This window comes from Lissotriton vulgaris, chromosome 5 (genome assembly GCF_964263255.1).
Source record: "Lissotriton vulgaris chromosome 5, aLisVul1.2, whole genome shotgun sequence".
Lineage (NCBI taxonomy): Eukaryota > Metazoa > Chordata > Amphibia > Caudata > Salamandridae > Lissotriton > Lissotriton vulgaris.
The window spans coordinates 1,240,830,066-1,240,856,565 of record NC_141693.1 but is presented as its reverse complement, the minus strand read 5'-3'; the positions used below and the strand labels follow the sequence as shown (position 1 = coordinate 1,240,856,565).

General features: G+C 45.8%; 1 protein-coding gene across 1 annotated transcript in view; it reads right to left on the bottom strand.

The window, feature by feature from the left end:
• The window catches only part of PPFIA4 (PPFI scaffold protein A4), a 2,319,747-nt gene that overhangs the window by 1,054,555 nt on the left and 1,238,692 nt on the right, over positions 1-26,500 (bottom strand). Inside the window, exon 20 of the mRNA XM_086923084.1 lies at positions 18,710-18,910. Within this exon, the coding sequence (XP_086779210.1) occupies positions 18,710-18,910 (201 nt within the window). The remainder of the gene's footprint in view (positions 1-18,709; positions 18,911-26,500) is intronic.

Genomic DNA, 26,500 nt, shown 5'->3' with positions numbered 1-26,500 from the left:
GCAAAAAGAAAGGTTTTGGGGCACATTTAATTTATTTTACAAAATTATACGGGATAGAGCTCAAAGCGTTCTCCTTTAATGTTCAATTGTACACCCAAAGCTGTTTTCTGCTGTTCGATTTTTCCTATTTATCTACACTGACTTTCAAAAGTACATACTTCGAATGAGAACAATATTGTTCAATACTTCCCAGAAGTGCAAAATAAGTGGAAACTATGTTTCTCCATAAACCCTTGGTATTGGTTGCATTGGGCAGCCATACTTCTAATTAGAAAAAGGGGAACTGATTCTGCACATCAAGTAAAAACTTGAAACAGTGCTTCCCAAACTTTTTAGAACCATGACCCAATTTTCAGAACGACAAACAGTCACGATCCAACTAACTTTAATCCGCATGAGACAGGGTGATTTTTTAATGTAATTATAGAATTGTGTGGTATTGCGTTGTCATTTACAGACAGCACACTTTCCATTAAAATGGCCACTAAAGTTGGACCCACATTAGTTTTACGGATTAAACTATAAAGCACACAATTGATAATGTGTGGAAATTGGGTTTCTGTGAACATCTATCATATGTGCACCAACAAGTGTCTTGTGTTTTTTTAGTTTTTTTTTATTCGAATTTTCCTGAAAACAATAACAAAAAGTAATCACAGTGGTACATCAGTGGTACATCAGTCCATCAGTGTTGAGCAGGAAATGCAGTCATAAAAAAACACAAAGCATTACTCAGTATGCTATATTGAAATACATCAATGCAACACTGCGTTTTGCAAGTAGTAAACCCATGTCTAATAATCAGTGTGCATCTTTCCGCAATTGCCGTGTACAACCCAGCAATGCCAATAGCGGGTCCACAGGCAGCCGTAATGCTGTGATTTTGCTCAGCGTACGAAAAATTAATCTCCAGTATTTAGCGATCACTGGGCATGACCAGGCGATATGCAAGAACCCAGCTGGGCTGACTCTACATCGGTCACATTATGCGGAGTCACGGAGGACATATTGCTGCAACTGTCAGGTGTATAATAAACTCTATTGAGGAACTTAAAATCTATGAGACAGTGTCTCCCATTCGAGGAAACACGCTGCATGGCCTCACAGCAATACCGCCAAGTGGTATCATCAAGAGCCTCCCCAAGATCATTGTGCCATTCCAAACTAGCCTTGTTGAAGTGATTCCTACGGGAGTCCTGTGATATGTTATAAATACTGGAAACTATCTTTCTAGGAGAATCCGTACGCAGTAGGCAAGAAAGGGAAGCTACCTCAGGTGGTTCCAACATGTCCTCCCCAGGTGATTCACAAAGGGCATGCCTCACCCTATGGAAGTGAAACAGTGCAAGCGGCCATGCCTTCAGAAAATATATCCCCAATTTTAATAATGTTAATTGTTGCCAGCGCGTGGGCCACCTCCTTTTCTCAGCATACCAGCAACTAGTGGCACCACTCCAACAGAGTCAAGGGCGAGTTAAGGATAGTGCCCACTTGCCTTTTTAATTTTTTTTGTCATGCATGAGTAGAAGAATATACGGAGTACAAGGTACCAGCCCGCCTGGATGGAGTTGAGACAACAGCAATGGGAGAGGAGAGGGTGCTGCCGCAACCCTTTCAATCTGCAAATGTGGGAGGCCAGATTGCTCATGAACCCAGTGGTAAGCATGTGAACTTTGCACTGCACAATAGTATAATTCTAAATCCGGGGCTCCAAGGTCCCCATGGAGTAGGGTGGTGTGAGAATGTCCCACTTGACACGTGAGCCTTTCCCGGCCCAGGCTAACTTAACCAATAATGAACGAATGGCCCTGAAGTTGTGCGTGGGCAGCACCATCAGAGCATTCAAGAACAGGAATAAAAACCTTGGGAGCACCAACAACTTCATGAGAGATATGCGACCCAATAGAGACAAGGGCAAGCAGATCCAGCGTTCCACATCTTCTTCTAATTCAGAAATTGCTTTGCCATAAGTTCTCGCTGAGGACCAACTCAGAATCTGTATGAACTTACACACCCAAGTAAAGCACTAGTGTATTTTTATTTCATATTAGGGGGGTAATCTAACTCATTAGGCTCCATGACCGGGGACAAAGGGAAAATAGTTGACTTAGCCCAATTAATTTTGAGGCCTGAAAGCTCTCCGTATCTTACAACCTCATCCAGCACTGGGGACAGATTGGACTCCAGATCCCTTATAAACAGAAGAGTATCATCAGCGTAGCATGATACTATGAGATTATATTTCGGGAAGTGGATCCCCTTGTGTCTGTTAAATTCCCTAATGCACATTCCAGGGGCTCGGCCACTAGAGCGTATAACAAAGGTCATAAGGGGCAGCCTTGGCAAGTGCCCCTCGAAATCTTGATAGGGGCAGTGACTGTATCTCCAACTCTTACCCTGGCTGTGGGGGAATTGTATAGGTCTACCACTAACTTTAGGAAAACTTTTCCCACACCCATCCGCCGTTACACTGCCTGCATGAAGGCCCACTCAACAGAGTCAAATGCCTTTTTTGCATCAAGAAAGACTGCAGCAGCTTTGGTCTCCAACTTCATATGATGTATCGCTCCAAACATGGTCCTTAGATTGTATGTCAAGCTACGCCCTGGCACGAATCTCAATTGCTCCGGCCCAACCAAGAGCGGAACCAGTGGAGCCAGCCAGTTAACTAAGATTTTAGCTAAAAGCTTGGTGTCTGCATTAAGAAGTGACAAAGGCCTGAAGATGAACATTCATTGGGGGGGGTCTTCCTGGCTTTAATAATGTAACTATTAAGGCTTTCCTCAGTGAGGGGGGCATCCTCCCATCCTCCCCCATCTCCTCAAAAAGTGTAATCAGGTGTGGCATGAGCAACTCCTTAAACTCCTTAAAAAAAGCGACTGTAAGGCCATCCTCCCCTGGGGCACTTCCAGTACACATTGTATTTAGTGCAGCGAGTACTTCACCAGCGCTCTACTGCCTCATTAGGTGCTACCTATGCTCGTCAGCCAACCACGGCATCCATATGTGTTCTAAGTATTGTTGGATCGCTGCTTCGTCAGCTGTCGCTCTAGAGCTGTACAGGTTGAAGTAGTACTGATTAAACCTATCTGCTAAGTCGGTTGGATCCCACAGTAGCACACCACTCACTGGTCGTAACTCTGTCTAACAGCCCGACTCCTCCTATCTCTCAGCAAAGCCACAAAGACTGAGCTCGGTCTTTTTCCTTCCCCATATGTTTTGGTGACTGCATATTTACCCATGTGTTTGACCTCCCTGTTGGCGGTTTCGTGATATTCCTCCAATGTATTTTTCAGTTCTTCCGCTGCCTGGGCATCCTCACCCACCAAGGCCTCTCGCTCTAGATCCACCAAGCGAACTTCAAGGATAGCCAGTCTCCTTCTAAGAGATCGGAGGACCTCAGAGTGCCTGGACATGGCTATCCTCCGTATATAGACTTTAAAAGACTTCCACACAGTGGAAAACTGACGAACAGAACCAATATTCGGTTTAAAAAACTCTCTATGGCCTCAGCCATCTCAGACACTGTCTAGCAATGAGTATGGTGGGAAGGGAGCAGGCCTCTTCTGCGGACTTTCAATGTCTAGCATTATTGGAGAATGGTCAAACTGCAGGCGAAGAGCACCGAGCAGGGCCCCGTCCGAGTTCGAGCATGCAGTTAAGCTCCCCACCCCATATTTGCGGTAGCGAGGACTACCCTCTTAGACGCCCAAGCAAACCATGATAAAATTGTGGATTATTATAGGTAGGTCCAAACATATTAACTATAAGTGGGTCTACTCTCTGCCCTCAGCATCTAAAATTAATGAACCTGCCAGGGTTAGCCTAAAGCACCTACAACTTTATCACTGATCTAGGGTTGACCCAGGTGAGCACCCCTCTGGCATGCGTAGTAAACCCCGCCGCATGAAAGGGACAATAATAACGTCTGCGCATAAGCATTTTACTGTCTGTGGGCAGATGGGTCTCCTGCAATAGGGCGATATCAATCTCGTGTCTAGTAAGATAAGCAATCTCATTTCGCAGATTTCTAAAATCATTAAGGCCCCTGATGTTCCATGTTAGGAAGCGAACTCTGTTGCCCTGCACCATTCCAAACTACATTGACTAGGCATGCGCTATCTATAGCATCCATGCATCTCCACCGCTCTCTTATATTCATTGCTTGAGAATTTTGTAAGAACCATATACACACTGTCATCATAAAACAAAACCCAATATGTCCCCCTCCCACCCACGCTATGCAATCCCCAACTTGGTATAGGTGAAATTTCCCCATACTCCCCATAGTTGAACATGCTCCAACAAGGATTACAGCATCAGACAAAGAACATTTCTGGCATAACGCCATATAGTGGGTTACACACAGGGGCGGATGTTATCAGCTCACCGTTTAGAATCCCACAAATCAGAAATATGACGTAGCCATCTAAACACTGTTCATACATCCATCGAGTAACAGTTAACTGGACCCAAAAGAAGTTGAAGTAGTCTCTCTCCCGCCGTCTAAGGGGCCCTCCTGCTAGGTCGGAGTGAAACAGCAGCAAGCAGCAGCAGGTCTAAAGTCTCAATATCTGTCCCAATCAACGTTGACCTCAGCCCTGAACAAGCATAGAGTTATCCCCTCGAACTTCGGGTAACAGGCATCCTTGTACCACCTCCTAAGCACTTCAAACAACATTCCCTATGCAACGTACCTATTAGGAGAAATAAAACAGAACCAAAGCACAACCATGTTAATCTTGCTCCTCCATGTCATCGCCAGTCGCCCCGGCCAGCTCCACAGTAGCTCTCCTCCGCTCATCAGATTTGATGTACTCTTTGAGGGCTTTCTGCAGTGATTTGGGGTCAGTGAAGATCTTTGATTTGCCATCCATGATCACCTTCAATCTGGCCGGGTACGACATTGCAAACCCCAACCTATGCTCACGCATTCGATGTTTCAAAGGAGCAAACTTTTGCCTCCTGCACCCTCATGGTGAAGTCCGGGAAAAGCGCTATCGTTACAACGACTTGCGCTGGATGGCGCTAGAGACTAAGGAATAATAGTAGATTTACTATTCCAACACCTTCCCTACTGTTGCATAGGCTGGAGTTGGAATAGTAAATCGTACTATTCCTAAGTCCAGCACCTACAGCGCAAGTCGTTGTATCGACTTGCGTTGTGATACATGCGTTGTAATGGTAGCGCAGTGTAAACACCGCGTAGTAATGACATACATCCGAAAAATATACGCATATTTTGCACGTCTTATTCAAAATGTTATTCACCAATAGCTAATAGACTGGTCTTGCATGAAAACACAGGCAAGTCATGTTTTTAAGACTGTCCTTCTATCCCCCAAGAAGAAAACTTGATTTGTAAAAAGATAGTGTCAGCAATCATGCCTATGTGTAGACACATCTTGGAATAAAATGTGTACTTCATTTATACAGGACTTCACAGTTAAATTTTGAAAGCTTGTCTCAAGTTTTGTGTTTACTTAATGTTCACAATATGAAGTTTATGGCAGTCCCCCTTTAAATTGAGAAACAACCATGGATAAAAGTAGTGTATATTTAGGATTCATGGTAGGGACCTCAAATAGAGATGTAACATGTTGGGGATAATGCTAAAGTGGGGTTGGAAAATAACTGCTGTTTAAATAATAGAGTCTGTGATCAAAACATGAGTTTGTGTGAATAATGAGGCAAAACATTACCATGCAGAATCACGTTTAAGAATTCATTGATTTCTATTTCCTGCTGCAGACAAAAGCACCTCTGTTCCTCATAAACTGAGCGTCGGCACCCGCGTTTAGGGGAGTGGCGCCCTTAGTGGCATCTCGAGCGGGAGCCAGCATGGTTGTCATCAAGGTAGAAAGGGGACAGGGGCGAGACAAGGTAGACGAGGTGGAAAGTGAGGCGTGCCCACGCAAGGACAACGTCGTCGAAGAGGCAGGGTCAACCTCTCCCCCGAGTGTTCAAAAGCAGGGGGAGAGGCGGAATTAATCCAAGCCGATGCCCATGCACAGCAAGGTGCGAGCAATCACCGCAATAATTCGACCAACTATGACATACGCTTCACCAGTTTGGAGTTGCTGCCGCCCGCAGCTTCGGAAAGACCTACAGAGACTACGGAGCAGGCCTTACGGATTGCAGCAGGTGCACCTATGTTCACACGAACAACAGACCTCCACAGAGACCTAGGCATTGAGATGTTGGACGACCATCTCCTCAAACTCAACAGGACATTCCACAAAGGATTAGATCAAAAGGAAAACCCACTGATCAGGAAACTTGCAGACATCTCTACAAACCCATTTGACCGCTACCCGCGTCCCATTGAAGCGCTAACCTTGAGAAACTGAAAGAGCAACGCAGCATCCAAAAACTCATCACTGCCTGAAGGCAAACGTCGCCAGGTACGCAAAACTCACCGCTACCTGACGGCATAATCGCCTCGGCAAGCAACCAAGACCCTTTCACTGTCTGATGGCATAATCGCCGCGGCAGGCACCCTAAACTCAACACTATCAGAAGGTACTAGATAGACAAAGACGAGACTTTCTGAGGAAACATGCTGACAATTCTGCAAAACTCAATTGACCGCTACCCGCGGCCCATCACTGAGCTGACCATCTGATACAACCTCAACTGTGACAAAGCGTCACACATCAATAAGACAACCTAAACAGCGACCAAAAAAAAAAAATTCGAAATGAATGTGAAGTAATGAGGCTACTGACTCGGTATCCAAAAACTCACCACTGTCAGAAGGAATCTGACAGACGAAAACAAGAAGCGGACGAATTAGTCCTCTTTGGGCCCGATGTAGGTAAATCTATATTTACCACTTCATAAATACCGAATCATACCGATTCGGTATTTATGAAGTGGTAAATTAGAGGGGGGGGAGATGTAGGTATTTCAGATTCGGTAAATACCGAATCTGTAAGATTCGGTATTTACCGATTCTGTAAATACCGATTCGGTATCCCCCATTGATTCCTATGGGCCTTGAAGCCCATAGGAATCAATGGGCATTACCGATTCGGTATTTACCGAATCGGTAAATACCGATTCCAGCAAGGGTGCAGGGGGTGTCACTTTGACACCCTCTAGCACCCCCAATACTGGCTTGTGTGCCATGTGGCACACAGACATGCCCTAAGGTCATGTCTGTCTGTCACATGGCATAAGTGTGCATGCACACATGTGCATGCACACCTGGATTCGGTATTTTAACACCCAATTGTATTGGGTGTTAAAATACCGAATCTGAAAGGCCTGTGGGACTCAGAAGAGTCCCACCTACATCTGGAAGATACTGAATCGGTAAAAATACCGATTCGGTATTTTACAGATTCTGTAAATTTACCGATTCGGTAAATATACCGAATAGGTAAATACTGGCCCCCTACATCTCAAAGAGCCAAATACCGGTCGGAAACGGCAGATTTCGGCCGTTTCCGACCGGAATTTGCCACCTACATCGGGCCCCTAGTCCTTTCCAAGCAGCTCCGGCGGCAGCGGACCGGCGATGATTTGCGCGCTACAAAGTAAGTTGGGTCGCTGCACGTGGAGAAAAGGAGAGGGCCTCACAGCATAGTCTCTTAGGTGAGTGTTCGAATAAGTCTACAAGACATTTATCATGGAGCACCTGCATCCGTACGTGTTCAGAAGTATGATTGTTTAGCGCTAAACTATTTTCTCATTTTTATTTACTTCAAGGAAATGCTTCTAAACGGAGCGTGGGAGAGAAGTTCCTGGTCCGCCACCATGCTCGGAGAGCGACAGCCCAGCCCGGTAAAATCGCAGAGAAAGTCGGAGGATCATCGCAGTGCCGGATGGAATGGCGGAGGACTCAATGCTTGTGCAGTGAGTGGTACGTAAACTGGAAGAGACCTTTCTGCCAGGCGTTAAATATAGGGATCACTACAGTGTTTACAGGCAGGCTCTATGGAGGTTGTTCTCCTTATCGCTAGGAAGCCCGCATAGATTTAAATTAAGTAAGTGCTTAGCTTTCCGGGTTAAGCCCTGTTTCCAGTCACGGATCAGAGCATAAAGGGTCGGGAAGGAGGCACATTAGGACCCTAACTGTTGAGGTTGCTTGTGGCAGGTTAGGGCATTTATGGCCGCAGCGGATTGGTTGGGTGGACAACATGATCGGGGTGGGAACCGGGCCAGGGGGTCTGCCTATCACGGACCAAGCCTGTTGATAGCGCCCGGATGCCACTGTTTCTAAAAAGAAAACCTTTGGTGGTGCAGCGTTAGTTACTGTGCTTCAACACAGATTAACCCGACATTTGCCTTTCCTTTAAGGGACATAGATAGTGAAGGCCTTTGGTGGGTTTATATAATCGTCAGTTTTACTATTCCGAAACATTCTGTAAAGGGGGGTTACAATGTCCCTGCTGCGGTTAGACTTGTTGTTCAAGACAGAACAACCCATGCACAAACCTTATATTCTTTAATACTTATGGTTTGTCCCGGTTTACTCTAAAATGCCTTTTACTCAGTCGTTCTCATACCTTGGATAATTGGATATACTGTTCCGGGTGGAGACTTTGTTAAACGATGTTTTGCTGCTTATAAACACCTAATATTTCCTGTAGGCTATTTCATCTATAGGCTTACCACGATCTCTAACGGTTTGGCAATATTACAATTAATGTTGCCTCAAACCTTTAAGGTGAACCTCTGATACTTCCCTGACTCCAGCATATTAATTACTCAGTTTCCGTAAAGTTTACACACTTAAAGTACGGAAGGTTTAATCTCAAACACAATGTATCCTCTTGCTATCACGAGGCTTCATTTCATAGCTTTTCCGAATAGCAGCTGGTTGAATTTAATAGTATCTGCAAAGCGCTTTACTACTGCTTGGTGGAGCAGGTCTATAGAAAAATATGTAATAAAAACAAAAATTAGATCCTAAAAGGGGCTGATAAAGATCAAGTAGTTGTATTCATTTTCATATTCATATTCATTTGCAAAAACCAATGATAATACTTTTACTTGATTCCGCAAACGTCATTGCGACGGTACTCAATTTTTCCAGCTGTACAGGGCATAAGCAGGCAGTTGCGCTAATTTGGGAGTATAGGTCTCCAATGTGGCATAAAACTAGGGGTCTCAGCCGTAGGGTTCTACAAAGTGTCTCGTCCGCAAGGTAAGCCAGCAATTACTAACTGGTCCAGATTCTAAGGGGATATGGTAGCGGGTCGTAACCACTAGGTTGGGAGGTGTCATCGGTAGGCACAGCAAGTGGAGGGGTCAGCGAATAACTAATTTCTTCCTTTGTTTTATGGCTTCTTTCATGTGATGACGGGTAGGGGTGTCGCGCTACAGGCTGCCAACGCTATTTCAGGAGGATGGACCTGAACTTGCAGTGTGGGTATGGCGAAGTGGTGCCAAGCAGAGCAAGCATTTTCAGATGTCACACAAGTTGATTGGGAAAACTTGGGTGAAGGTACTTAGCAAGTCTGTGTATACATTATGGCATTCCATGGCAACATCACATAGCAGCATGTGGATTGGAGGATGGCGTTAAAGCCTTAGCTCAGCACGTTCATACATGCGATGGACGCAGTGGGAGCTGTGAGGGCAGGTGCTGCACAGATGGGATGGGTTCCCCTGCAGTTGGGTGAGGTCTAAGGGGAGTGAAAATTTGCCTAGGTATCGTAGACTTCCAAGGTCTGAGTGGCGGCCTGCTTTACCACAGAGAGGGGGGTAAGCCTATGATGAACTCCGAATATCGGGACTGGGTTTTTCCGTAGAGCCACTTGGTCACACTAGCTTATAATGTGGTATGGGGCAGGCACCCCGGGCAAATTGCGGGAGGCACTCCCCCTTAATTTCAGATGTAGGTGCTAGAACTGAAGGCCCCCAACCCCCCCATTCCAGATCTCCTAGCGGAAATTTTCTAGAATTGGCCAACAATCAGGCACAGCTAGTAATCGACTCATGCCAGGCTGATACAAGGGGCGTGAAGCTAGGGTAATTCGAGAGCACTCCATTATTGGAAGCCATATGGCTCTTTAGTTTCTCTCTGATCCCGACCATTCTTCCCAAGGCTAGGGGAATCGCTGGTACAGTTGGAACAAAAATTCCAAGGCAGTAGCGGGTCAACAGTCGGGCTAACCTGCTAAAAACATCAGGGCGCCTGTAATTAGGGTCCGAGAGGGGCACCACGGGCAGGTTCCAGAACATGGTGGTTTGGATTGCTGTTTGAATTGGCGTAACAGCGTTCGGAAGGTAATCGTACCTCTAGGGGCATTTTTCTCCTGCCACTTATATTGGCGGGGCGCATGTCAGACAAACATGGTAGTTTGGATGGGGAGCGTGGTGTAGGCCGAAGATTTTCAAGTACAAGCCAGAGAGGGTAGTCGATAGGGCCCAAGGCCAGGAAACAAATCTGGGAAGGGCAGAGTTTGCCACAAAAAACCTCCATGACACTATTGTGGTGGGAATTTCACGTAGTTTGAGGATCCGCCAAAGTTTGGAAGATCACACAAGGCAATAGTTTGGCGAAATGCTCTATTACAGGATGTCGGCTGGGATATACCTAGATCTGCAGCGGGTAGGTTGGAGTGAGAGTGCAATGGGGCACACCCTGCCACAAGGGGCGATGGCTATTTCCCCAGGGGACATAATTCTTGCAGGGCTTGGAATAATGATGGTCGCGGAATATCTAGGGTGCATCAGTCCAAAGTTGTCATCCATTTGCAAGATGATTAAATTCCTCTAGACGTCCACATGGGGGCACGGCTGTTTACAATCGGACCGGTCCAAGGTACATCTCCGTTAATTTTGATCTCACTTCCGGTTTAGAAGCCGAACCATGGTACGGGCTAATGGCCACGCTCTGGGTCCGGTGGGTCCTGGTTGGATGTAGTGGAGTCTACGGAGCAGGTGCACAATTCAGGGCAGCGTCCTAACATTGCGGCAGGTAGGGCTGAGGGCAGTCATATACCTGGTTATTCTAACGGTCAGGGATAGACCAAAGGTTGTGGCAGGGAAAGCTCATTTACGCAGCCTAGGTATGGCGGGATACCTCTGTAAGGAAAAGGTGCCAGCGGACATGGTTGCTCAGTCCCGCCTATGTGTGGGATTCCTAGTGGTCGGGTAGGACAGTCCCCAGTCGGTTCACAATCATCTAATAAGGTGGGGGGGCAATGTCTTCATCTTATTGGAGGACCCTAGGGATAGGGTAAAGGGTGCAGGGAATTTTAGGCGTAGGAGGTGGAAGAGGGCCCAACAGCCCGATCCAGTAATAAGAACATCTCATGGGGGGCAAAGCAGAGGCTCTAGTGAGGGCCCAAGCTGGCGCCTAGTATGCAATGCAAGAACAGGGTTGGTTATGCAGTTTGCAAAAGGGGTACTGTCACTCAGCAGTGGGCCGTGGTAGAGGTGGGAGAGAAATGTAAATGTAAATGTATGTGTCTTGTAAAGCGCACTGCTGCCCTGAGGCGTCGTGGCGCTGTAGACCTCTGGGGAACCCGTCCTGGCTATCCCTGTGAGATGGTCCCTACTGGGTATCTCCAAGGTGAAACCAGGCATCCCCGGCGAATGTGGGGGGCCGTTGTAGAGATGAGGCAAGCTAATGCCCAGAGTTTCCGAGTATGATCCCTGGTTAGAGTAGGCACAGAGGCGAGAATTATCGAGTCCGCTGACCCTGGTCCACAACCCTGCCGCGTTGGGAATTGAACCATGGTCCCGGGCCGTTCTCTGCTTCCGAGTCTGCTGCCTCTAACTAGTGAGCCACACCACTCCTACCGGTTCAACCTCTGGGGCCAGTGTTAGTATATCGGAGTTATAACTATACTAGGGCGGTCAGAAGCTCGCTATCTGGGGGATAACACTAATCAAGAAGCCTACCAGTGAATGATCATACCAATATGTCCCATTATGGAGTAGTTTGAATTGGCCTTCTCGGTTTTGCACAAGGTGTACTGCCACTCAATAGTGGGCCGTGGTGAAGGTAGGTCGTACAGCCTACCGGTTCCACTAATCAAGGAGCCTACTGGTAAATGATCATATAAATATGTCCCATAGGGTGTAAGTTGAATTGGCCTTCTGGGTACCGCAGAGGGCCGGGTCCTTCAACGGTGGAGTGGGGAAGGCATTTGGGAGACATAAATTACGGGCCTCACCGCAAGGACGGGATTTATCAGACACTCTGCATTGCATTTTCATTGGGCGGCAGACACCTTGTAACCTGGAAGGATCATAAAACAGTAATATTTTCAGGCTCATTGTGAGCTTAGGGAGCGGCCATGTTCTAGGCAGACAGCCCATCCCATTGGGGGGATGGAGAGGCCATACGCACTGTCCTGCTATGTCCATAGGTGGGCTATCTGATACAAAAACAGATGTAAGATTGAGGGCACCGGTGAAGGGTCCAGTTGGAAGAGTCAAAGACCGACCGGTTAGGGTTGTAGGTTTGTCAGCCCTACCTGGGTTACCTTGGAGTTCCCTGGTAGGATGGGGGATGCCTGGAGTTTGGCCACAGCGTAGGCATCATGACGGACGGTGGGTTAAGCGGCTCCTATGAGGCACTGGGCGTGGGCCTAGTAGTTGCCATTGGCCGGTAAGTAGCTGGCAGCTGGTAAGAGTGGGGCTGGCCAGCGGGCAGCAGTTTTTCTGGTCTTTCTAGAACTGGTGAGTACCGTAAAAGTGGCACCCAAGCAGTTAAGTATGATACAGGTCGGGGGAGGGTGAGATCACCAGTAAGCTCCTCGCCCTGTGGCGGGATCCCAGGCAAGAAAAGGGTGTGGACTTCCTTTTTGGCATGGACTGGCTGACCCGGGTCAGGGTCAAGCATTCATTGTGGGGCTCTGGGTTGGCAGGAGGGGGGACTGACGTGCTGGTGGTCCTGGTCTTTCCTGCCCTACCCAGGATGCCGGTGTGTATGTCTAAGAACATTGGAGGGGGTATACTCCGGTTCGGTGGGGCCAAGGTGGAAGCAGTGCCACGGTGGTAGTGCCTCTCTCTGGGAGGAGGACTAGCACGGAAAGTTACAACTGAAACAGTGTGAGTTGGGGCCTGCTGGCACAACAAGCACAGGGGGCCATGACAAAGAGGTATGGCCATGATTGGATTGTAAATAATGTTGTGTATACCTTTGCCGTTGAAGAAAATGCCTTAATCAAAATGAACAAAGGATTACACTGCATTAAGATTTAATAAAAGACTACGCAGTGAACGACAAACCAACCTACTTCATGTCTTTTATGTGGCCACATGTTTTGGGGTAGGCGACTCGCACGATATATGCACATATATGAGCGGCGCCACCCGCGCCTAGGGGCGTGGCGCCCTTAGTGGCATCTCGAGCGGGAGCCAGCATGGTTGTCATCAAGGTAGAAAGAGGACAGGGGCGAGACAAGGTAGACTAGGAGGAAATTGAGGCGTGCCACGCAAGGACAACCTCATCGGAGAGGCAGGGTCAACCTCTCCCCGAGGGTACAAAAGCAGAGGGAGAGGCGGAATTAATCCTCTTTGTTCTTTCCAAGCAGCTCCGGCAGCAGCGGACCAGTGATGATTTACCCACTCACCCATCCCTGCACATACGGACGAGTACGGCTGGGTCCCAGGCAAGAAAAGGGTGTGGACTTCCTTTTTGGCATGGACTGGCTGACCCGGGTCAGGGTCAAGCATTCATTGTGGGGCTCTGGGCTGGTGGTCCTGGTCTCTCCTGCCCTACCCAGGATGCCGGTGTCTATGTCTAAGAACAATGGAGGGGGTATACCCAGGTACGGTGGGGCCAAGACGGAAGCAGTGCCCCAGTGGTAGTGCCTCTCTCTGGGAGGAGGACAAGCATGGAAAGTTACAACTGAACCAGCGCGAGTTGGGGCCTGCTGGCACAACAAGCACAGGGGGCCAAGACAAAGAGGTATGGCCACGATTGGATTGTAAATAATGTTGTATATACCTTTGCCTTTGAAGAAAATGGGAAAGTACCTTAATCAAAATGAATAAAGGATTACACTGCTTTAAGATTTAATAAAAGACTATGCAGTGAACGACAAACCAACCTGCTTCATGTCTTTTATGTGGCCACATGTTTTGGGGGAGGCGACTTGCACGATATATGCATAATATGGTCTGATTAGAAGGTGTGCGGTAAAGAGCTGCGACATTACCTTGTCCAGTATCACTGATTCTAGATGGAAATTGCACCCATACACTATGGAATAATGAGGTATTCCACCTGAGATGAGGAATACCATGAATACCCATTTTACAAGACCAAAACCTGCAGATGGATTTCCATTCTGGACTGAAGAAGAGGCCCTTTACCACTCCCCTTGAACACCTGCTTTAAGAAAGTGTTGAAGGGGGTGCGTTGCTGCAGTTTCAGGGTGGGGGATTGTAGGAGGGGAGAGCGACCAGAGCATGGAAGGGTATGGCAGGCAAAGGGGAGCTTTACATGCTCCCTCAAGCTGCAGTGGCATCGCAGAGAGCCTAGGCTGCGCTTGTGCCTGCAGCCCCAAAAGTGCAGCGCAGCCTCCGTCTGCCATGCTACTTCAGCCGCTTCTCTTTAGCCACCTAATATTTCTGACCTGAAATTCTGGACACTATGGCCAAAAGCAGCACTTATTTACAATCATAATAAAGGTACAGTTAAAAATGTGACCAGTAATTATTTTAAAAGTGTTAAGTGCCTGGCATGTTGGTGAACCCCGTTGTTGGAACCGAGACTGTCGGTCCACTTAGGGTAGCATGGTCCTGGGTGGAAAGGCTAAATCTGGAAGGCAACTGTATTGTGCTTGCATTATACACTCTACAACACCCCAGCGCAAACCCACCAAAAATGACAACACGCCATCTGTTGTATATAATAAAGAGTAATTTTATCTTGTTAGATTATGAATTTCAAAAGAAAGTTTCATTGCATAGTTAATTAGATCCAAGACTCTTCTTTTAAAATTAGGTACAACCACTGGTCAATACTTAATGTCCCTTATGGCAGACAAAGCATCAATATTTAAAACACATTCAGTGTGCTCTACAATAGGTATTATTCTTTGAGATGGTTCACTTGTTGTAACTGATTGTCATTCAATTAACCAGTGCATTGGCTCTTACAAAAACAGATATAGGCAAATCTCTAGAACAAGCTTATAAATAGAAGACTTTCTGTTTCAACTGGACTCTTCCCCTTATTCTGAATTAGGCTGGGAAAGATTTCTGGATTTGAGGTCCCAATCTCTGAATTAAAGTACACAGTCTCGCTGTAGTTCCTTACACGAGATCTGCTTCAGAAGGAACTATTTCCAAGGACAGTTTAGGCCCGAACTCCATTCGAGTTCCATTAAGGACTCTTTCCCTGGATACTTCTCCCTCTTTTTCCCCACCCTCCGCTGTGAAGTTCCCGATTACCTTGGCGCCCGACGGGCGCCTTAATTAGCTCCACTGAAGGTTGGGTCGGTGGCCCAGTTTTACCCCCCTTCTCCCTACTCGGGTCTCGACTTGCTGTCCAAGACAGGGTAGCGGCGGTGACCGGGTGGAGCGGGGAACTCCTTGGAAGCCTCGCAGCAGACAGGCCCGCGTACTCACTCTCTCCTGGTCTCTCAAAGAGTCGATCGCGGGATAGCCGGCTCCTGATGAGCGTGCCTGCTTCCGCCTCCCCAAGAGACTTCTGACGCACTGAGGAGAGGCTGCGCGTTGGGCGGGAGTCCTGTTGCCAAGCGACTCCGCCCAGCCTCTCTCCCTGAGCCGGCGCTGCTCCTCTTTCCCTCACGCTTCGCGCCGAAGGCCACGCTATCTCAGCAGCGTGGAGATGTAGAGGGGCAAAAGGAGTGGACCCCACCAAATACAGCCGGAAATTAACTGGGCACTATGTAGCTTTGGGCAATTCAGCTCTTTCCCGGTAGGGCAGGCCGTCAGTCAGTCAGGGCCAGTTCTAAGATCCCACTTTACATCAGGGGTTCAAATCAAAATTCCTGGTTCTGCGCCTTCAACCTCGCCAACAGCGCCACCCTCAGGGTTCCTAGGGCTGGGGCCAAGTCACTCTCACCACTTGTTTGGGAAGTCCAATCCTTTTCAGTGAAATGGTCCCATCAGGACTGGGCTCTGGCAACTCTCACCAACTTTGCCAAATCAGCAGGAAGGAGGGCAGCAACCACCACCAACTAGCAGCTCCTGGGAGCAATCAAGGTAGCTTAGGTCACAATCCCCCACCTCTGCAGTCTGCACTCCAGTCAGCTTCTGGCGAGGCAAAATGGCCGCCCATTGTCCACCCTTATATAGCCTGGGCCCTGGTTACTAGAATGGCCTGGAAGGTTCTGGAACTCTTCAATTGTATCCTATGGCCCTCAAGCTCTGAGGTAATTCCTGCCAGGCGTCCATTTTAGGAACCCTATCTACCCACCATTTTAGGAAGGGCACCTGTACCTCAGCACTGAATAGCAGTGGTGGGGCACCCAGAGACCTAAAGCCACACAAAAAAAAATAGGACTGGTGAACAAAAAAAATGGGAGTCTGAAAGGGATCATGAAAAAAAAATAAGGGGAGACCACCCAAAAGGCTGACTGGTCTAACACCCGTGTCCTGTGATATGACCAGCTTTGGATCACCTTGAAAATCTGCAAATTATGCATCAGGGGTGGGTAATGGCTTGAGGGACAAGTGTATTTTTACAAACCAAGGAAATGGTTGTGGGCGTGCAATCATATATTTAAAGTTCCTCTGGCTATACCAAATGAAAGTACTTCCTAGTATGGATCCTCTCAATATGCCAGTCCTACAGCCAATGGCTAACTGGTGGGTGCAAAATTCATGAAATCCACCTCTGGTGGAAGATCACTGACTGGTAAGGGACCTTTGTTTGGGATAACACACAGAAATCTGGGCAAACGTCATCACCAGTGCATCAAATTTTGATCCTATCCAGAAACATATAGGTATAAAACAGATTAGCTATATCTGGGGAACGGTAACAACCATTGTTGAAATGTACATGTATGGAAATTGAAATGTACAGCATGTATGGGAATTGGTATGAGACAATGGCAACTTACTTTGATTGCCCTATTTTCAACTTCCAAGTCAAAGGGAACAGAAAGTTGGTTGTTATTTTCAATCAGGGTGAAGCAGTATACCAATCACCTGTCCTTGAATGGAGAGCACACCGCCGACCTGATAACGAGGCTGGCACGTTCTCCGCCACTATCAGATGATCTGATTAGTCTGCTGGATTGATACCAAAAGAGAAGGTTCTAGAATGCTCTCCACATAGGCAATAGTCTGGGCTAGGCCAGTTATGTCTAGAATTTAGTAATAGAATGTGTAGTTACATTTGTACTGAAGGGTTATCCTTTTGTAGTCTAGACCGTGAACATGAAAGGAATTCCATGGAGAGTCAACCATCTTCAGTTCTCGTTTCCGGCAATACAATACAACCAGATAGTGACCCATAAAGCTATTGAAATGAGAGACAGAGCTCAGAACAATGTACCTGACGAGCAAAGGAACAGTGTGCATATACTTGAAAAGGTTCTGAAATAAGGAATGTTCCACGACTTATTCTAAAGTTCCCAAGTTACACATTTTACTTAGACTTATCTAAGTAGGAAGGTAATTCCAAAGCAAAAGGAAGGCTCCACGATGGAAGCCTTTCGCCTGAATTAATACTTCAAATCTCATGTCAGTTATTTGCTCATAAACCTTTGATTCCGGGATGCACCGAAATGCCATGTTTCAATTTGAGCCATATGGGCTTCTGTAGTCCATTATCACAGTTCCCACTAATGGGGAATACAAGAGATAGTGATTCTGAATAAGCACTTCTCTCCACCTGCAAGCCCAAGGATTTGCGACACTTTCCATAAAATTAAGGAATCTTTATAGTCCAAGGAGCAATATTTAAGTCATCTCTCCGTAAAATAATCCTGGAAAAAAATAAGGGTTTCTTTTTAATTAAACAATATGACAATATTCAGCAAATTATCAGCATTTGATTGGCTGAAGGCAGTCACACCAGCTTAGGTTAAAGAGCAAAATACACTTGATCAAATGTAAACTGCACACTGTCCTTCCTTATTGAAGATAAGAATTTGTAGAAAATTTCTAATAAGAATGTAAATGCGGATACCAGTCTGCTAGATTGGTGAGAAAGTAGTGCATGGGGTCAGTTTCTAAGGATAAGTGGTGGCATACGGCATAATTGAGGAGAATGATGAACATACGCTAGCAGCCATTGGCTCCCAAACAGAAAATTGAGCATTCTGAGCCTCTGGGATAAGGTTACAGTGAAAATCACAAAGTCACCGGTCTCTCCCTCAGAGAATCGGAAGTTTCAATAGTCTGAAGCTACAGCAGTGGCTATGTAGGTTTGTATACACATGGGCATTAGGGACTGGGTCTAACAAGTACGGCTGCACGTGCCAGGTGATGTGAAAAATGACAGGGCTGTATATAGGTAAATGCAGGGCAAAATATTGTCTAATATAAGTATTTGTACTAAGTTACACTATTACTACAACAGACGCAAGTGCAATATAGCGCAATTTAGTCCAAGCAAACAGTGTGTACAGTTTATGAAAAGATCTGAAGATTAGAGCTTTAAAAGAAAGCAAAGCATTTCCATAGGGAAAAGAGTGAAGGAAGAGTACTTTCAAGAGAATAATAATAGGTAATGTGGGCTAATTCCTACATTGGACTTAAAAAGATACATGCAAACCGTAATTCAAGATGCATAAATGTAAAAGGCGCTGCTCACCGTTCTGGAGGTTGGCGGTGCGGAGGGGCTGGTCAGCGACACCATCTCCTGAATGGCCAGCCGCAGCTTCAGTCGATGGAGGGCATTGCTGATGCCAATCTCCCTCTGGATCTCAGTATCCGACAAGGCAGACATGATGGCCCCACTTTTGACATTGGCTCTGCAGGCGGCAACATACCAGGCTGGCATCCCGACCCACAACTGTGGAAAGAGAAGGCGTTGCAAATCATCATGGTGATACCTTGGCATCTATGGGTGCAATTGCACAAAATATTTTTACTCGAAATTTCAGGTCATAGTCAAAACATCTACACTTGCAATCAATAGGGGCTGGAACAAATGAAACAGTATTCTAAAACATCATACAAACAATCGAATGAAAATAAAATCAATCTGTAAATAAATAAATACATGAATAGAAAGTTACACATAAGAAATTAACCTGGAGTAAACATGTCAATTGAAATGGTGGGAGTGTGACTGGATGAAGACTTCGGCGAGGGGACCATCGAAAGCAGAGTGTGGCATTAATTACAAGAAACATGACTTTCTGCGTCAGTTCTAACGCGCCCTTCATTCAGTTAGGAATCTGTGATGGATTTTGACATCTCGAATGTGATCGATAAATTGGATCCAAATATTGATTAATCTAGTTTGTTACTTTAAGACAGTGGGTGTTATCTTTTCTATCATCAGGACTGTCCAATTGTGACCCAACACAGACACCTGAGTGGCTCCACTGCTCATTTACTAGCGAGATTGTCAATTTAGGAGCATCAGCTGCGTAATGCATTTACTAGGCTGTGATGTGTGTGTGTAGATCGTCTGAGTGAGCTGTGTTTGGAGAAGCGGTTTTACGAGCCTGCAGTGCGTTGTCCCACTGCACACTCCATCCAAACCCTTGGCTGAAGCGTCCATTGTCCGCCCTTGCTTCCGGGTATGCTGATGCCACAGCGCTGTTGTAAAGCTGCCCTCTATCGCTTCCCCCCACCCCTTCTTCCGGTGTAGGAACCTGTACATGCCATAGTGCAGAGTATTCAGAGTTTTCTGTTCTGAGGCATGTGTGTGATGGATATGAGGCACTTCCTACATGATTAATTCAGGTATCAAATATGGCGGAAGTAAATTGATACCAAAATTGTGTTCTACAGTTTTATGATAGACACACTCTGGGGCCGCTTATGATGCGGCTCGGAAGGCTCCGACTCACATCTTAATGGGCTCCTCGGTTTACTTTCCAACTGCCTAATTAAGATATAGCAGTCGGAAAGTAAACCGGCCGGTCATTCGGACTGGCTTCCGACAGGCTCAGAGTGACCGTCGAGAAGTCGGAATCCGACTAGTTATCTCAAGGGCTGGCCTTTCCGCCATTGAGATTACAATGCATGGTTTCCAACATGGTTTCCATACCGGCCTGTCCGACATGGAAACCATGTTGGAAAGCGTGTTTGGAGGCCCCCAGCTGGGCCCCCTTTAGTGCACTACCTCAGTTTGAAGTCCGAGGGGGCACCTATGATGCCCCCTGTTGATCCCTGCACCTTGTGACAGGCACCGTGAAGTGCCTACCACAGGGTGTTAGGGATGAACCGCACCTCCCAATTCACTATGGGAGCATGCATTGCGGCTGGTTTACAGCTGTAATGCATGCTCCCACAGTGAAATGTAGGAATGCGACTGAACAGTGTTCGGTCACATATTAATGAGGCGGTCGGGACCTCCAACCAGAGATCGGTCAGTCCCTGAACCAGAGATCGGTCAGTCCCTGGACCGAGTCATTGTCAGGCGGAAGCAATTCCACCCAACATCGAAATAGGCCCCTCAGTTGTCTAGAGGGTTAACTGAGGTGGCAGTATTCAAATACATGGTAAAAACAGGGCAAGCAAAAATTCTGGGTTTGTTCCCCAGCCTTTGGTCTATGTCAATGTGGTTTAGTTATGTCATGGTTTTTGCAAAACCAACAACCTGGGCACTCATTAAGCTAAAAAAAAAAATGATTTTAAGTAAAAGTGTGTTTTTGTCTCAATAAGCTCAATTGCCATAGTAGTCCCAGGTACTTTAAAGAACCACCTTGTGTGTGAATGTTTGCCTTGCGAGAGGGCAGAATGCCACTACACCCAATAAAGGTAGCCAGCAGCTGAATAGGGTTGTATGCTGCATTGGGAGGAAGAAAAATGGTAATGATACAATAACAGACCAATGGATGAAGAAAGCCGTCTGGACGCCTTTAGAGTTAAGGATATCATGCATATAACTTTAGTAAAATCAAAAGGTCCGATTTCAGACCTAATCAACACACCAAGCCATTACCCCTGGGAACCTGGGTGTGTGTGTGTATATATATATATATATATATATATATATATATATATATATATATATATATATATATATATATATATATATATATATATATATATATATATATATATATATATATATATATATATATATATATATATATATATATATTGCATTAAATGAGGTTTTGTACTGTCCACTATGTATATGTAACGTGACAGGAAATCAGATTACCAGAAATACATATTTTTGAACTACATTAAGTTTTATATATCATTCTGATCAAATTCATTAAACCCTGAAAGATTAATCAATCACCGGAGAAACCGCTGTGATTCTTTATAGACACTATTCAAAGTCATTCAGGTTTTTATACTTCTAAGTTGTGTTTCGTAAAAATCACTGTGGGCCTGATCACGATGGCGTTGCCATCCGCCCCTGTCGACCCGCCCACCGCATTACGATAGTGGGCAGATGGTGGGCTGGCGGAGAGGCCATCTGCTTCGTATCTGAAGGGCTCAAGAAGCCTGTCGGACCATCAGAGGGACTGCAATCCCTACAATAGTGGTGGTGCCGGTTCAGGCACCACCATAGGGGTTACAATGTCCCTTTCCATCTCCCATTTCATGAAGGTCCGCCTGGCATGAAAAGGCAGAAGGACAGTGACGTTGGGGGCCCCTTGCCCTCTTCTACATCAGCTTGTGGTTCTGAGGGGCACCTATGGTGCTCCCCTAAACATCTCTGCACTGTGTGGCAGGCACAGCATGGTGCCTTCCACAAGGTACAGTGATGTTTACAAATATGCCTCTTAGCAGTGAGGCATGTGCTGCAGCCCTTTTTCATGCAGCAGCACAAGCCTCAATGCTAAGAGGCATGTTTCCAACTGCCTCCACAGTGGTCGGATTGTAATTTTTCGGGCGGGACCGCCTACTTCCTTGCAGCTGGTCCCGTTCCCGTCAGGTTGGCGGGCGGACACTCATCCGACCCCCATCTTAATCAGCTCCTGTATTTCTGGACCCATTCATGCCTGTTTCTAAGAAACAATGAATTGTACTCACCTATGTAAACTTGGTTATTATTAAATAGCTGGTTGTCACACATAAAAGGTATAAAACATAATTGAAAGCTTCCCACATCTAGTGCCCCAAGATGTAGTCAAAAAAGTTCTCAGTTACTACAATGCTTTCCATAAATTCGGTTTTGATTGTTTTTATTTAAATAATAAATGTGGGTTCGAACACAATACAGTAATTAACTAATACAAAATGTGCACAAATTACCTGGTTAAATGTAGTTTTGTGTCAATTTATTTAATTATTTTTATTTATTTATTTAATGTGATTTTTTATAGCACGAACATTACCCGAAGGTGTCAGAGCCCTTTACAAAAGAACCAGTTGCGATACATAGGGATTTAGGATTACATGAGTTACATAAAAGATACAAACTGGAAAAAAAAATCAAATATACAAGTTGTAAAGTCACACAGGAAAGAGATACAAATAGAAAAAATTGCAAATGTACAAGTTGTAAAGTCACTCAAGGAAGGGATACAAATGGATAAACTCTAAGAATCACATCGGAATGGTAGTGAGTACAAAGGTCTACTACATATACTAGTGGTTAGAGCCATCTCTCTTTCTCTCTCTCTCTATATATATATATATATATATATATATATATATATATATATATATATATATATATATATATATATATATATATATATATATATATACAGATAGTAGATTTTCTCAGGATTCCATTTTACCAGCGATTCGGCTTGGATAAGTATATATCATATATTTACAGAGTGAAAAGAGAAATAAAAAATAAAAATAATTAAAATAAAAAGGGGTAGAGAGCGGGATGTGGGGAAGAAGAGTTGGAGGCTGAGATTGGTGAGAGGAGAGAGGGGGGCTTGAGGGGGAGAAAGAGATAAGGCAGTCCAGCGTAAGTAAAATTTCTGAAGGTCAGCAGGATGGAATCCAAGGGACCAAAGGAAAGTACAAGAATCAACAAAATGGCGGACCCTGGTCGTTGTGCCTCGATGGAAACCATCTCAACATGGCAAGATGCACCCAGGGCAGGAGCGACAACAGGAGAGGGTCCCAAAATGGCGGGGCGCACACGAATTCCAGTCCAAAAGTTTGTCATTTATTTTTGCTTTCTAGATAAACATAGGACAATATTGGGGAGCCACCCGACATGATGATGGAAGCCGGCAGGACAAGGGTAGTGGATGGAGGTGATATGAAGTGGAATGCATTGGTTGGAAGCTAGAAGAAAAGTGACGGAGGTGGTCAGCCACAACAAAATGCTGGTAGTAGTGGACCAGAAAAGGGGTCAACAGAAGTGAGTTGAAAATGAAATGCTGATGGTGGAGAAACTGGGGAAGATTATGGGTGGTAATGTGTTAGAAATTAATTGCACATGGAGGTGAAGAGAATTGTGGGTAGTGGTGGTTCAGAGTTAATCTATGAGCAGCGATGGGCCATAAGAGCAGTATGGGTGGGAGGAGCTGGAAGAGGAGTGTGGTGGAGGTAAGCCGAGGAAAAGTGTAGGCAATGAGTTGCCAGAAGAGGAGTGCAGGCTGTGAAGAGCCCGATGAGGATGTGGACAACTCTAACAAAAAGGTGGAGTGCAGTGTTTGGCACATAGGAGGAGGAACAGTGGAGGCTGGAAATCTTGGCAGGGAGCGGGTGAATGGGTCATACACGCACACATACACACTTACATCCATGCACTCACAACAAATTCATAAATGTATACATACACGTATGCACACACCGAACATTGTAAAACATACAACTTACCTACCCTGCAGCTCCCATAGAGGAAAGCCTCAGAGAACCCAGGTGGGTTGGGAATGCTGCCTCCTCTCCTTGGCTGACCTCAGGTTAGCCCATGAGAGGAGGCAGCAGTCCCTCACTCATCACAGAATGGTATGGGGTCAGTGAGACTTGCTGACCCACCCCACTCTGTGACATGGTATCACTGACAGACAATCAGCCCAAGGCACGTCAGGGCTCAAAACTCTGAAGTGCCAAGGTCTGAGGCATTCAGTGATGCTTTCCTTCATCATGAGGTGGAGCATCTCAAGGCACTTTTGCCTGGCTGAGGAAGTCACTCCCACAGGGCTGTGAAATCTTCAGCCTGGCAAAGTTCAGCTTAGTCAGCCAGGACCCTGCGCATTTAGCACATGTTTAACTCCTGGTTGCCTGACCTGAACAAGAAGTGTGTTTGTCAGTCTGTCCTTTGCTCAGCCTGACAGGCAGGGCCGGACTGGCTGGACCGGGCATTGGGCCTTCCCCCAGAAGGCCGGCAGGGTGATAGCTAGTTTTCAAGAGGTAGGAGCCAGTTTTATTACTGGGGGCCAGTTTTGCAGTGGTGGTGCAATATCAGCCCCTGGTAATAAAAGGAGCAGTGCTTCACACTTGCGCTCCCCTCCACTCCCTCAGGGGCTGGTCCAACAAAAGTGCCTGGGCTGCTTTGAGTTCCTAGTGCAGCCCTGCTGACAGATGCTCTTCTTCGCTGGAAAAAGGTGAGGGGGCATGGCACAGCCGCCCATATGCTCGAGCAGCGGGTGAGGAGGAAGCAGATGAAGGTGAGTGGAAGGTAGGAACATTTTTAAAAAAAAATGATTTCTTCTAATTTACAAAATAAATAACTTTACAACATGTGAACTTTCAATTACACCTCTAACACCGAGGAACAAGGACATTGGATACCTTCTAATCTTACTGACCAATTGATGCTCCTTACTTTGTGTTTTTTTCAATGTGATTCATTGCCTACTCCCAAAGAAGTTTGCCTTCTCCCTCTCCGATTACTCAGGTTTCAGATTCAGGTTTTATAGTCTTTATTTCGATTTAAAAAATCATAAAAGACACATTGTAACATATTTTAAAAAATTCAAAATTTTCAGATAATCTTAACAATGTACATTTGTGATATTTGTAATTTAAGAACACCACAGCATCAACTTAATACAATAACTAAGCGAAATAAAATAGAACTAGACGAAACAAAACAAAACAAAAACAAGACCACTTTTAAGATTAAAATATTATTAAACAACAAGAAATGCAAAGACAGACCTGTCCAAAGCGTAAATAATTTATAAAATTCGAAGGATTCGGAAAAATACAATTTAGCCAAACCATTCCTAATACAAGATACATAATATATTATCCTATGTTAAAGGGGAAGGGAAACAGTTGGTCCTAAAGTGGGGGCATCGGAAGCTCTGTCAAGGAGTTTATCTGCTTTTTAACCTGATAATCCAAGCCCACACTAATAATTTGGCTAGGCTCACCACATACCTCTGAGGTGTTGGTTCTTAAAACCCAAATGGCCTCTGCAGAATTTCTAAGAGGGAGGCGCTGAAACAGGGGTTTTAGCCATTTGGTTCGCGGTGCTGAGTAGATAGGACAGGCAAACAAAAAATGGCCCTCGGTTTCCTTATGGCATGGGCACCATCTACAAAATTCAGTAGTACCATTAGTCCTACAAAATTCAGTAGTACCATTAGTCCACTTATTTGTGAAGGTGTTTAATGGCAAAGCTCCTACCCGAAACTGATGGTAGAGTTTCTTGTCCAGCGGTTTGGTAATAACGTCCCAATATGACTCACGGGAGGGATCCAACTTAAAAGTCAGAAACCTTCCCGTGAGACTAGTAGAGCTGGAGGCAGAAGCACGTGTTTGGCGGAGCGAAGCCCAATACAAAGCCTTGAGTTCCTGTTTGGAGGGAAAGGCGCTAGTGCTAGGAGATATCCACTGCTGTTCCAACCCCATGTCTACTAGAATTTATTTTACCATCTGGAGCCAAGGAATTCTCCCGGAACCCCCGATTGACCTTACTTCAGCCAGTTCCTTTGCAAAAAGGGTAAGATCAGGGGAGGTCCATATGCGCCTCCAAAAGGCCACTAATCTAAATCTGGCCATCTCATTAATGGGAAGGCACCCCAGATCTAAACAAAGGGGAATGGATGGGGTTGATTGGGGTAGTCCTATTAAATTCCGTAGAAACTTACACTGGGTTTTAAATAGACTAGAGAGATCCATGTGACCCCAGAGGTCGGCACCATACAAGATTGCTGAATTAATCTTGGTGTCATAAATCTTAAGTGCTGCGGTAACCCGTTTTGTAATTGATCTCTTTTGCTCATTTAACCCCTTCGCTGCTAAGGCACCATTAATATTTTACATTCATTTTCCATTGAAATGAATGGAAAGTTCATGACGAGTTACCCTTGTCATTAGCATCGAAGAGGTTAATAAACAACCAGTGAGTCGGGCGAGCTTAAGCTGTTGGGCACCGACTTGGTCTTACCATCCCAGACGACGGTCAAGAATAACCCCCAAATATGTCATAGTCTCGACTTGTTCCAGGTTGACTCCGCTCAAGCTTACAGAGCTCCGAACAGGATGGTTCCTTGTAAGGACCATAAACTTGGTTTTGCCCACATTTACCTTAAGGTCGTTAATG